The sequence below is a fragment of the Cyrtonyx montezumae genome, unplaced genomic scaffold, assembly GCF_038088225.1.
Source record: "Cyrtonyx montezumae isolate F1298 unplaced genomic scaffold, pur_monq_1.0 scaffold_5, whole genome shotgun sequence".
In the NCBI taxonomy this organism is placed as follows: domain Eukaryota; kingdom Metazoa; phylum Chordata; class Aves; order Galliformes; family Odontophoridae; genus Cyrtonyx; species Cyrtonyx montezumae.
In genome coordinates, this window is record NW_027072056.1 from 9705217 (window position 1) to 9718316 (window position 13100).

At 45.1% G+C, this 13100-nt stretch overlaps 1 protein-coding gene across 3 annotated transcripts in view; it reads right to left on the reverse strand.

Annotated features, from left to right (window-relative positions):
* Nucleotides 1-13100, reverse strand: part of TFDP2 (transcription factor Dp-2) — a 49528-nt gene that overhangs the window by 31632 nt on the left and 4796 nt on the right. For all 3 annotated transcript variants that reach the window (XM_065747851.1, XM_065747850.1, XM_065747849.1), the window contains exon 2: nucleotides 5609-5702. Coding sequence is in view for 2 of the 3 variants with exons in the window: in XM_065747850.1 (XP_065603922.1) it covers nucleotides 5609-5623 (15 nt within the window). In the remaining variant the exon portion in view is untranslated. The remainder of the gene's footprint in view (nucleotides 1-5608; nucleotides 5703-13100) is intronic.

The window sequence follows — 13100 nt, forward strand, 5'->3', positions numbered from 1 at the left end:
ACAATCCCAGCTCTCTCAGCCGCTCCTCATAAGCCTTGTGCTCCAGACCCCTCACCAGTTTTGTTGCCCTTCTCTGAACACGCTCCAGGGCCTCAATGTCCTTCTTGTAGTGAGGGGCCCAAAACTGAACACAGTACTCGAGGTGCGGCCGTACCAGAGCTGAGTACAGGGGGATGATCACCTCCCTGCTCCTGCTGGCTACACTATTTCTAATACAGGCCAGGATGCTGTTGGCCTTCTTGGCCACCTGGGCACACTGCCGGCTCATGTTGAGCCGAGCATCAACCAACACCCCCAGGTCCTTTTCCTCTCTACATTCTTCAAGCCATTCTGCCCCAAGCCTATAGCATTGCATGGGGTTATTGTGGCCAAAGTGCAGGACCCGGCACTTGGCCTTATTGAACCTCATCCCATTGAGCTCAGCCCAGCTGTTCAGCCTATCCAAATCCCTCTGAAGGGCCTCCCTACCCTCAGGCAGTTTGACACATCCTCCCAACTTTGTGTCATCTGCAAACTTACTGAGGGTACACTCAATTCCCTCGTCTAGGTCATCAATAAAGATATTAAACAAGATGGGCCCCAAAACTGACCCTTGGGGGACACCACTCGTAACAGGACACCAGCTGGACTTAACTCCATTAACCACTACCCTCTGGGCACGGCCCTCCAGCCAGTTCTCCACCCAGAGAACAGTGAACCTGTCCACACCACGGGCTGCCAGTTTCCTCAGGAGAATGCTGTGGGAGACCGTGTCAAAGGCCTTGCTGAAGTCCAGGTAGACTACATCAACAGCCTTTCCCTCATCTACCTGTCTGGTCACCCAGTCATAGAAGGAGATGAGGTTGGACAAGCACGACCTGCCCCTGGTGAACCCGTGCTGGCTGGGTCTGATCCCTTTATTGCCATGCACGTGTCGTGTGATTTCCCTCAAGATCATCTGCTCCATAACTTTCCCTGATACCGAGGTCAGGCTGACAGGCCTGTAGTTCCCCGGGTCTTCCTTATGGCCTTTCTTGTAGATGGAAGTCACATCGGCAAGCCTCCAATCTTGTGGGACCTCTCCAGATAACCAGGAATGCTGATAGATGGCAGAAAGTGGCTCAGCAATCACCTCTGCCAGCTCCCTCAGCACCCTTGGGTGGATCCCATCTGGCCCCATGGACTTGTGTAAGTTCAGATGGAGGAGAAGATCTCTGACCATCTCTGCTTGGATCACAGGGGGTGCATTATGCACCCCGTCCCGGACTTCCAGGTCAGGGCAAGTACCCTGTGGACAACTGTTCTGTCTATTAAAGACAGATGTGAAGAAGGCATTGAGAACCTCAGCCTTTTCCTTATCATCTGTGGTTATATTGCCTGCCTTGTTGAGTAAAGGAGGGAAATTTTCCTTAGTTTTTCTCCTGCTGTTAATATATTTGTAAAAGGGTTTCCTGTTCTCCTTTACAGCAGTAGCCAGCCTAATTTCAAGCTGGGCTTTAGCATTTCTAATTTTCTGCCTGCAGATCTTGGCCAGTTCTCTGTAGTCACCCCAAGTAGCCTGACCCATCTTCCAGAGGACATAGACTCTCTTTTTCTCTCGGAGTCTCAACAAAAGATTCCGGTTCATCCACACTGGTCTTTTGCTCCTCCGGCTTGACTTGTGGGACTCCAGGACTCCGGGACTGCCTGCTCCTGTGCCTTTAAGATTTCCATCTTGAGGAGCATCCAGGCTTCCTGGACCCCTTTACCCCTCAGGAGCAAGTCCCAAGGGACCCTTGCAACAAGTGTCCTGAACAGGTCAAAGTCTGCCCTCCGGAACTCCAAGGTAATAGTTTTGCTAGTCACCCTCTTGACGTCACCCAGAATAGCAAACTCCACCATTTCATGGTCACTCCGGCCAAGACAATCTCCAACCTTCACATCCCCTACTAGTCCTTCCCTGTTAGTGAAAAGTAGGTCAAGCAAGGCATCTCCCCTGGTAGGCTCTTGCACCAGCTGAGTCAGGAAGCAATCATCCACACATTCTAGAAATCTCAAGGACTGCTTCCTCTGCGCAGTATTGTATTTCCAGCATATGTCAGGGAAGTTGAAGTCCCCCATGAGAACGAGTGCTGGCCATCGTGCAACATCTACGAGTTGTTTATAGAACACCTCATCTATTTTTTCATCCTGACTAGGTGGTCTATAACAGACCCCCACCACGATGTCACTCCTAAAGACTATCCCCTGATCCTTATCCATAGACACTCTACTTTGTCATTTCCAACCACTAGCTCTTCAACATCAAAACACTCTCTGATATAGAGAGCTATGCCACCACCCTTTCTTCCCTGTCTATCCCTTCTGAAGAGCTTGTAGCCATCAATCCCAGTATTCCAGTCATGGGAGAGGTCCCACCATGTTTCTGTAATAGCCACAAGGTCATAGTTAGCCTGCCTCACAATGGCTTCAAGCTCTTCTTGTTTATTGCCCATGCTGCGTGCATTGGTATAGATGCACTTCAGCTGAGATATCTGCCTCGCCCCTTTCTCCAGCACAGCTTCCTTAGGCTCTTTACTGGTGAGCCCTGTTTTATCCCCTTCCCCCGTCACAGCTACTTTAAAGCTCTCTCAATGAGTCCAGCTAGCTCCTGTGCTAGGATTCGTTTCCCCCTTTGGGATAGGTGCGTCCCATCAACAGATAACAGACCAGGAGCCGAGTAAACTGTCCCATGGTCAAAAAACCCAAAGTGTCTATCTCTACACCAACCTCTCAGCCAGTTATTCATCACTTGTGTTTTCCTAGCCCATTCTGTGTCCTTTACCGCCCCAGAAGGTATGGAAGCAAACACCACTTGTGCTCCCACCCCTTGAACTAATCGCCCTAATCCCCTGAAATCTCTTTTCATAGTTCTCTGAGATATTTCATTGCAGTCTGCCTGAACTACTAGTAATGGGTAATAGTCGGTGGGGCGTATCAAGTCCGGGAGTCTTCTAGCAATGTCCCTGATTCGAGCCCCAGGGAGACAGCACACTTCCCTGCGGTTTGGGTCTGATCTGCAAATGGGGCCCTCAGTTCCCTTTAGAAGGGAGCCACCCACTACGATCACCTTCCTTTCTTTCTTAGTAGCAGCAGTCTCAATGCACGGAGGTGACTGCCTTGCCATTGGTGACCTCCTGCAGGAATCTTCCTGCACTTCACCCCTTATCACCTCTTCAACTTCCACTGCTGCAAATCTATTGCTTAGGGGTATCTGGGGACACTGGGGAGGCAGAGGGGGAGATTGCCCACGGTACCGAGCAGGGTACCGAGCAGGGACTCTCTGCCAGCCCTCCCTATCCCTCAGATATCCCCCTTCTGCCCTACGGGGACAGGTCAGGGAGTCCACCACCAACTGCGGGGGATCTCCCCGGCGCCTTTCTCTCTGGTACTCTAGGGAGTTACTCCACCAGTCAATCTCCCGCTCACAGTCCCTGATGGCCCTCAGTCTCTCAACCTCCTCCTTCAATTCAACCACCATGCTAAGCAGATCTTCCACCTGCTCACACCTTGCACAGGAGAACTGCTTAGCACCCTCATCTAGTAGTAGCAGGCTCTGGCACTCCTTGCAACCAGAGACCTGTGTAGCCACACTTCTAGGCAGACCTTCTGTCTGGGTCGCCACAGCCTTCTTAAGGCAAGCCCTCTGTCTAGTAGAGACCATGGCACAAAAAAAATAAAAACAAAGAAATGAAAAAAATTGAAAGTAAATAAATAAATAATAGTTTATAATAATATATATATAGATATGAATTGTAATGTGATACTTCGCTGCCCTCCCTGAGCCCTTCAGGGATATACCCCTTCAGCCCTAATCAGCTGAGGGGTGTGGGCGAGGGCGCTGAAACCCTGGCAACGCCTATGCCTCGTTAACGCCTACCTCGTTAACACCTGTGCCTCGTTAACGCTTCGTTAACCTCTCGCGAGAACAGCCGTTGGGACTGCCTGCTCTCACTCGGTTCCTGAGAGACTGGAACCTCCCGAAAACCCACCCTGTACCTCAATCAGCCACTGCAGCTCCGGCTGTGCCGACTTCAAAGCAGTTGATCACGAGGACTGAGCGGTACTTCCGGGTTCTGACCGTTTTAAATCCCCCGCCGTTTCCCTGGCAATGCCTACGCCACGTCAGCCTCTCGGGAGAGAGAGCTGCCGGGGTCTGCCGGGACTGGCCGCTCTCACTCGGTTCCCGAGAGACTGGAACCTCCCGAAAACCCGCCCTGTACCTCAATCAGCCACTGCAGCTCCGGCTGTGCCGACTTCAAAGCAGTTGATCACGAGGACTCATAATATGCACACCAATAAAATACTAACTCTATAAAGTAACTACAGCCTTGAGTTGAAGTATCTAATGGCAAAAATTCTATATTCAGCACAAGGATACGTTGCCCAGCATAGATGTCATCAGAGTTTTTCAAAACTGAAGCCCTGAGCAGCCCTGGACAAAGCCCCAAGCAACTGTGCTCTGCATGAAGGCATCAAGAGCACTAAGCAAGGCCCTGGAGTAAATGAGTCCTGAGGCTCCTTCCAGGGTACGTGACTATACTGCAGAACACTCCAGGGATTTATTGGCACTGCTGTTCATCCTTTGACTACACAGAAGTAAAGGTCAAAACCACACACATCAGTAGAATTACCTATTTATACTACAGCTGAAAATGGTCTATGAAATAAGTAATACACATTAATTTATCCTCTAAGTTGGTAGCTTGAATCAATTAGTTAAGACATCTGAAAGCCTTTCCTGGAACTACATAGCAAATAGAATTATTAATAAAATGAACAGAAAAGAACTTCCCAAGATGCAGAATTAATTTAACCACTCTATGGCCCTGGCATCAATCAAAATATGCACAAAAGCCTGTGCTGCTTCTGAATGACTGAACTGAAAGCCATCCTAACATTCCCTGCACTTCAGTTCTGGGTGCTTCCTTCTTAAGCCATGCTGGTTCCTAAGCTTGTTCGAATTTAAAAATTTAATTAAACCACAGCATGTTTTACCAAAGGCAAGAAGTTGCTGAGAGCTCACAGTGATACCTGCTCACTGACCACCTTATTCAAAACTGTTCTGTATACAAACTGTGTACCTCAAGAAACACTGCAAATCAGGACAAAAATTAAGGTCAGGATGCTATCTGTTTTATAAGCTTCCTCCAAACTGGAGGCAGGGAAGTAAAAGATAGCTTCTGGATCACACAGTACAGTCTAGCTAATAGAGCTAGACTCTAACTGAGTCTTCTAGAAACCAGGAGTGTGCAGACAAGAGTAAATAAAGATGTCTGCACGTTTTACGGTTTTGAGACTGGGGCTCAGTACGATCTTACTCTGGTGCTTCAACAAAATGCTCTCAGTTACATTTGCAGCAACGTTAGTGGAAACAACAGCAGAAAGTATTGCCTTGATTACTAACCTGACCTAAAACTGATTCAACTCTGTATCCTTAAGGAACCTCCAACTAGTTTACATGAATCAAAATAAAAACTACTGCACATGTTTGTAGTATGCAAAAATATTGTCCGTTCAAGAAAACAAACACAAAAGAGCTTGAAAGTCAGAAGTGACTGGCAGCACCTTGGTATGCAAAGGAATACATCTTACACAATTATAAACTTACATTTTTTGCCGTCATGTCAGAAGGTCTCGCTCTATATTCTGTAAAACCATAAGATATCCCTTTTCATCTTCACAGAATCTTTAAAACCAACACCCTGTAAGAAAAGTAAATTAAAACATATGAGTTAAAACACATTCTCAGCTCTCTATATGAACCCTGCATCTCCCAAGGACAGCTACGTTTTGCATGTGTTTATTTTTAATAAAGTTAGTCACCATAACAGAAAGTTCAGTACATATACTTGAAATTTACAATGCTTAAAATACTCAGAGATGTAAACTCAAATACAGAGTCCTGATATATTACTGTGCTAGCAGAGCTTATCATGCCATTACTAAATCTTATAATTATAAGACATATATTCATTTACATCAAATGCAGACTGACCCCCAAAATTGAAAGTGAATTAATTCTTTTCACTGTGTCTTTTACTCTCAACAGAGAAAGCTTCTAATCCTACCACTGCACACATACAAACATCTTGACAAGGAGTAGAAAATCCTATGCAATGTACAGACACAGCAAACATTTAGCAAATTCAGGAAATATTAAAAAAAAATGCTAACCCATTCCACTTCGAACTCACTTTTAAATACTCTCAAGCTTTTGTAATTAGAATTATATTAGAATTCCAGGGATAAATATTCTGCTAAATTGAGTACTTAAAGTGACTTTTTTTGAAATCAAATCTTCCAGAAATCATACTGAAAAAGAAGAAAAATTACAAATCAGTGGTGGCAGCACAAACCATTTTAGAGACAGAATTACCTTGACAAAAGGTTTAAGTACTTTGAAAGTACTTTGTAAGTACTACTTGCTGTTAATAAATGGGACTAAAAAATACATCTGAATTGTGCTTAGATGCACAAGGGAGAAATGTTCACACTTTCATGAGTGGAATCAGAAAAATCTTAGAAAACACCTAAACTAGTTACTGTGAGTTACAACCACTTAGAGCAGAACTCACCAACTGCAAAGGCAGGTACAATCTATGCTGTTTTAACCTCTGCAAGCTTTGAAAATGGCCAGTGTTATCACCTCCCTTCTGAGAAAGGACCAGTAAGAATTTCAGTAGTGTATGTTGCTCATGGCAGGCTCTACTAACAGTGCATTCATGGCTGTGGATAATGTAGATAAAGAACCAGACTGAAAGAACCAAAGAACCCAAGTTGGAATGGACCCATAAGGGTCATTGCGTCCAACTCCTGACTCCAGGATGGTTTTAGACCACCTGAAACTGAAACGCTGTTTATGAGTAGTCCAAATGCTCCTTGAGCTCCTGCAGCTCGGGGTCATGCCCAGTGCCCTGGGCAGCCTGTTCCATGTACACCATCCTCTGGTGAAGAATCTTTTTCTAACCTCTCCCTGAGCCTCCCTTGACACAGCCCCATACTCTCTGAGGACAGTGACAGACTGACTGACAGGAGGTCAGTGGCACAGCTCAGCGCTGCCCCTCCACTCCCTGTGAAGAGCTGAAGCTGCCATGAGGGCTGCCCTTAGCTCCTCTGCTCTGGGCTGAGCAAACCCTAGGGACTTCAGCAGCTCCTCATACTTCCGGCCCTTCAGACCCTTCACTGTCTTCCTGTCCTCCTCTGGACACAGTTGATGTCCTTCTTATATTGTAGTGCCCAACACTGCAGAGTGCGAGGTGAGGCCACACAGCGCAGAGTGGGACAACCCCTCCCCCTGCCCAGTGGTAGCACAGGGCCCCTAGGGGAATGGTTGGCCCCCTGGGCTGCCAGGGCACACTGCTGGCTCAGAGTGAACTTCTTGACAACCAGAACCCCCAGATCTCCCACTGTGCAGCTGCCCTCCTGCCTTCTGTCCTCACCTGTGTATGTACATTCCAGGCTGCTCCACCCCAGGTGCAGAATTTGGCACTTGTTCTTATTCAGTTTCACACAGTCAGGGATTAGCCAGCCCTCACATTTGTCAGTATCTCTTTGCAAGGCCACTCTACCCTTGAGAGACCCTACAGCAACTCCAGTCCAGTGTGGTCCTCAAACTTGGCATACACTTGAGTCCTGCTTCCAGAAACCACCTTCAGATCAAGCCCCTCCTTGACAGATTAAGCATGTGAACTTGTAGAGAAGGTGTGATTTAAAAGGCTTAAAGAACATAGCTGATTTTGTTACCTTGCTTTCTAAATTTCTAAAATGTCCAAGTGTAAGAACAACGAGGGTTTGCACGTCTCCTGTATATGCCATCAGCAAAACACATATAGTGTCTTTCTGGTTGGACCTACAAAGCAGCTTCTGGGAGACTGCTGACACTGCAGAGCATCACCTGGGTACAGAGCTACTCCCTTGCAGAAGCCATGCTATTGAAATCATGGAGCATTTACAAGAAATGAAGACACACTGGGAAAAGATTGCTATTTTCTTTTCTCAACATTGCTTGGGAAACTGATTTCCTTCCCTACTTGGAGAACCAGAGGAACACCAACGAGGCTGGAAGGGAGCTACTCAGGGGACCACACAGGGAACGAGAAGCAAGGTCTGGGTGAGGAGTGATCCCCTTTCAATACAGTTCTGTTTGCTCCTTGACTCAAGATAAACATGCGTTCTCTGTGCAGGACCAGCAAGAAGTGCAGGTCAGAGCCATCAGCTCTGGCTGCTCCTCCTGCCAGGCCTTGGGCACCGCACTGCAATGTCACTGTGATGACACACGGGCGCCATGGTAATGTGTGTGCATCTCCCAGCACAATCTCCAGACAGTTCTGTTGGATTTTGCTTCCAGACTGGCAGAGTGAAGAGCGGCCTGTCACAGATATGTCTGTGAGAACTTCAATATGAGACAAGAAGAATTAAAATTGAGCCGCCCGAAGCAGAAACTTCTCTTTCTGATCCAGAGGCCTCAGGCTCTCCTCCAGCACTTCCAAGACAGGACAAAGAACAGTTTACAATGCTGCAGTAGCATCAATAAAGGAAGAAAAGGATTCACAAACATCTTCTGGTGAAAAAGAAAGGAAACGTTTACCTCACATTTATTCCAAGGAGAGCAAAGCCAGCACCTCCTCAGTCCTCAGCTTTCTGCAGAAACCCTGGCTATTGCTGAAAGTGACAAATTTGAGATGGTTTGGTGGGTTCATTGTGAAACTGTGCTGTAATTAATGAAGAGGTGTTGAAGGTAGAAGTATTTGGGATGAAAGGTCCCAAGTTGAGAGTTTTTTGAATAAAAACATGAAAAGTTTCATTCATCAGCTTAATCTGTATGGATTCACCAAAATACACCGTGCCTGCAGAAGACTGTTCCTGAATTCCTGGCAGAGGAAGAAGCACTTGCTGCTTATAGGAAGGTTTATCAGTTGCTCCACACAAAAACACAGTATTGTGGTGGGAGGGATGGAGGTTCCAATAAAATAAGCCTTGGCAGGAGAGGAGGATGGCAGTACATGTTCTGATCTTCATTCTTTCTCTGGTTGATGCCAGGTATTTTAGAGATACCATTGCTGAGTAGTATAAATATAGATAAAATATATTTGGGTTGTATCCAAGTTTGAAGCCATGGAACAGAAAGATAAATAAATCAAGATATGATGCATCTGTTTATTTCCATATACATGCAACATGCCCTGTTTTAGTCAGCCTAATCTGTACAATTAAACTGACCAACAGACTTTTTTAATACCCATGTTTATTTTCAGCAATTAAAAGCCTTAGTTCTGCTATCCTACTGTCTTTCAGTCCTAAATTGATAGCTACTAACTCTTTGCATTTTTTAGTTACTCTTCTATTACCACCCATACTTAAAGAGAAATTATCCACAACTGCTTGAACACTGCAAGAGAAGAGTTGCCCTCACAAGAGCCCTGGCTGCCCCTGTCCTGCAGGGAGATCTGAATGGGAGACACCTGTGCAGCAGCCCAGGTGGCCACGCCATGCATGGAGCAGTTACTGGGCCAGAGAGGAGCCTGCTGGCAGCAGAAGGCAGCAAGACAGTGGCAGCCGTGGGGCCTCTGCCACTCAAGCACCCAAAGAGAGCCACCACCTAAGCCAGAGCTGCTCCAAACCTGACAGACTGTGCCGCAGCAGGAGGGAGGGAGAAATGCCAGCCTCTGGCTCCCTGCCTGCTGCCACTGAGCAGCAGCCAGACTTTGGGCGCAACCTCTGCTCCTCCACCTTTCATGGTACGCAGATTTACAACTGTCCCAGCACAGCAGGAGCCTCTCCAGCTTCCACCAGCAGCAGAATCCTTGGGCCCTCCTAACCTCATCCCGTAAAAAGACCACTCTGGCAGCAGCCATGCTGATGCAACCTGCTGGGCAGCCCTGTACAGCCCTAATGACACGTGCAGCTGTAACGGGGCACAGGTGGTGGGCTGGCACCACAGTGTGGGACCCATTGCTGACAGCTGGGGCAGCAGCACCTGTTACAGGTTTGTAAGTTGAGAGGTCTCAGTACTGGAAACAGGTTCAAGTACTAAACCTTCTCCACTGTCACATCCTTTCATTTACGTAACTATTTACCTATGTAATGGTTCTAGAAATAAATAAATGTTTGAATAATGAACTTCTTCAGTTGCCATACCCTTTTAGTCATTCATTCATTAATTTCACGTTCCTTGAACTCCATGGGGCTTTCTACAGATTTCTGTTTATTCAGATATTGTATCTCTTCAACTGCTATTAGAGTTAAAGGAAAACCTGCTACTCAATTTGGTGCTGTTCTCCCTTTCCTACTGCATGAGCTGTATTCACCTCCCTTATTGCCCCTATCTATTGCAGCTGTGAACAATTAACTATTTCAGCATCTGAATATCACACTATCTGTCTACTAAGACATACAGAAGCAAAAAGAGCTTTTAGTTTTAGCTTCACAACAAAACATCCAAGAAAATAAGAAGCTTTTTTATTTGGCTTTAGAGAGAATATAGAGAGTTATCTATTAATGCCTCTGGGGAAAAGGGACTGCTAGATCTGTGTAGCCACCTTGAAACCTGAGAAGTTGCCACAGAAAAGCCATAAAATGACAGTGGTCCATGGCAAAGAATACTGACATCCTGCACCACATTTGAAAATTAAGATTGTGCCATTCCTTTCCTTCTCTCCTCCTTCCACATGCATCTTCCAAGTACATCATCTGGAGCTCTGGCCCAAAATTTATGATGCAGTCTGCCCTCCCCGTCTCACTTTAAGAGGCTTTACAAGTACTTTACTCAAATAAAACATAGCTAAGAAAACATTTTCTAGGCAGTTTCAACCTGCTGACAGATAGGCAAACTAGTTTAATCTTTGACAAGTTATTTGCCATCAAGCTTAGTGATCCAGAAGGTATTGTCCATAAACTATTACAGTCATTTGCCACAGTGCTCTTCAGACAGTAGAACAGTTGGTATTCTTCTAGCTTTATGAACACATTTTGTCAAGCACAAGAAGCCAGACTTTGTGACCCCCACCATCTGCCATGACCCCTTGTCAGGATCAGACAAAAGAACTTACACAGATGGCATCAAAATGGAGATTCTCTTCATTCTGAATTGCTGTTTGACAGCTTGCACCACACAGATAGAGAAACAAAACTCCACCTTTTTGTTCCTTAGCTGGTTTCTACTGAAACGAGGATGAGTAAAGCCCATAGCATGTGACACACACACACTGCTTTATTTGAACTGAAGCTCTCCATAATCTAAATCTTGGTTTACAATCTGCTCCTCTGTTTTTACCTTTTGGTCAAGTACCGTACAGCTCTGAGGGAGAACAGAACTGTATAACCACGTAAACTCTGAGGTGTCATTTCTCTTCAAACTTACATTGCCCGATCACTCATGCTGATGTCACCGCAAACAGTAGAAAACAATAAAGCACCACACCTCCACAGTCTGTTTTTGGCCCTTGACAATAAATCCATAGCAAAGATCTTGGATTTCTTTAACTTCCTCAGACTGTGACCAGTGCCTCACATACCGCAGCTTCACAAAGACCAGCAGCACACAAAGGCCCTCCCCAGCCCCACAGACACCTCCCTGCCACAACACGAAGTGTAATTTATGTCAGGATGATATCAGTAACAAACACCTACTAATTAAGGCAACTATTGCAGACTACCTAAAACGCTAAGGAAATGTCTTCGTGAAACACAGAAAAAGTTGGAGAGATATTTTACACTGATTTTTACCATGAGCAAAGAATACTTTTCCATTTACTCGATCAAGAGTACTGCAAAGTGGAAATTATTCCAAATTGCTGGGTAAGCTACAAGTAATGGAAATGTCACCAGTTTCAACACCACCAAAAATCAACCTGTACCATGCCTATCTCAGAGCTAGAAAATAGCTTGTTTGCTTCACACCCCTCTTCGTAACACTAACCTTCAAGCTGCAGCACTACAGCACTGATCTCAGAAGGCAGCAGCGACAGAGATTCCTCGTTAATCAATACAAGCTCTGTTTCAAACCACTAATTTATGCACAGCATCTCCACAGATTAGACCACCTGTTATGCATATGTTGCCTCACTGTATCTCCATTTTCAGACCCCCACAACTTCAAAATTACAAGGTACTTAAGTTAAATCCACCTGCTCTTAGGAAGAGTGTCACCTTCCTGAAAACCATGTCAGCATTCAACTGCTTTCTGAAGAAACTGTGGTAAAAAAGAACTAATTTTAGTAAATAATAATAATTAAAAAATCTGTACGTGCTGATCAGATGAATTTATTTGTACTAGAGAGAACAAAACAAACTCTGTTATCAAGATTCTGAAATTGAAATTTGTAGATCTTAAAGAAGATTTCATTGGACAGCTTTTTTTTTTTTTCAGACAACTCAGTCTCAGTTTTACCCTTTATAAGCAATAAACATGGCCCACAAATCAGAAAAATATGGCACATCAATGTCCATACAGCCCCTGGCTTGTCACTTCATCAAGAACATCGAAAAGCCATCGGTGGGCTGGATCCTGCACAGTGCATCCATGGAGTAGGATGTAATGCACTTACACATAGTAATTTTCATTTTAAAAATAATAATAAAAAAAGAAGCTCTTAGGATACACTGGAAAGGAACCCCAGCGATGACATGCATTATAAATATCTTACAGGAACTACAACTTTCTTTTTCTCCAGCATTTACTGTGAGCAAAGTAAAAGCTATGCCTTCAAATTAACAGCTGAAGTGATTAGAGAGTCTGAACAAAGCCAAGTGACTTGACTGTTAAATGGTATCAGAACTTTTAACAAAATAAAAGTGAGTTTAAAAACATCATCTCATCTAGAGCTCTGAAGATTGAATGGCACTTGATCTAGAACTGCTTTCTGTCAGCAAACAACAAAAACAAAAGCTTTCTGCCAGTTGTGAACATACCATAATTTCAAAAGCAATCCAGGGCTTGATATTTGAAAGCAAAGCAAAGCAAACCAAAACACGTAGCTATCTATACAAGTGACTGTAAAATCATTGGTAAGCAAACTCAGTCTATTACCAATAATACATAAGCTCCTCCTTCAATTAAGCTGACATGAAGCACAGAACGGTGTGGGGAGGGGACCTGTAAG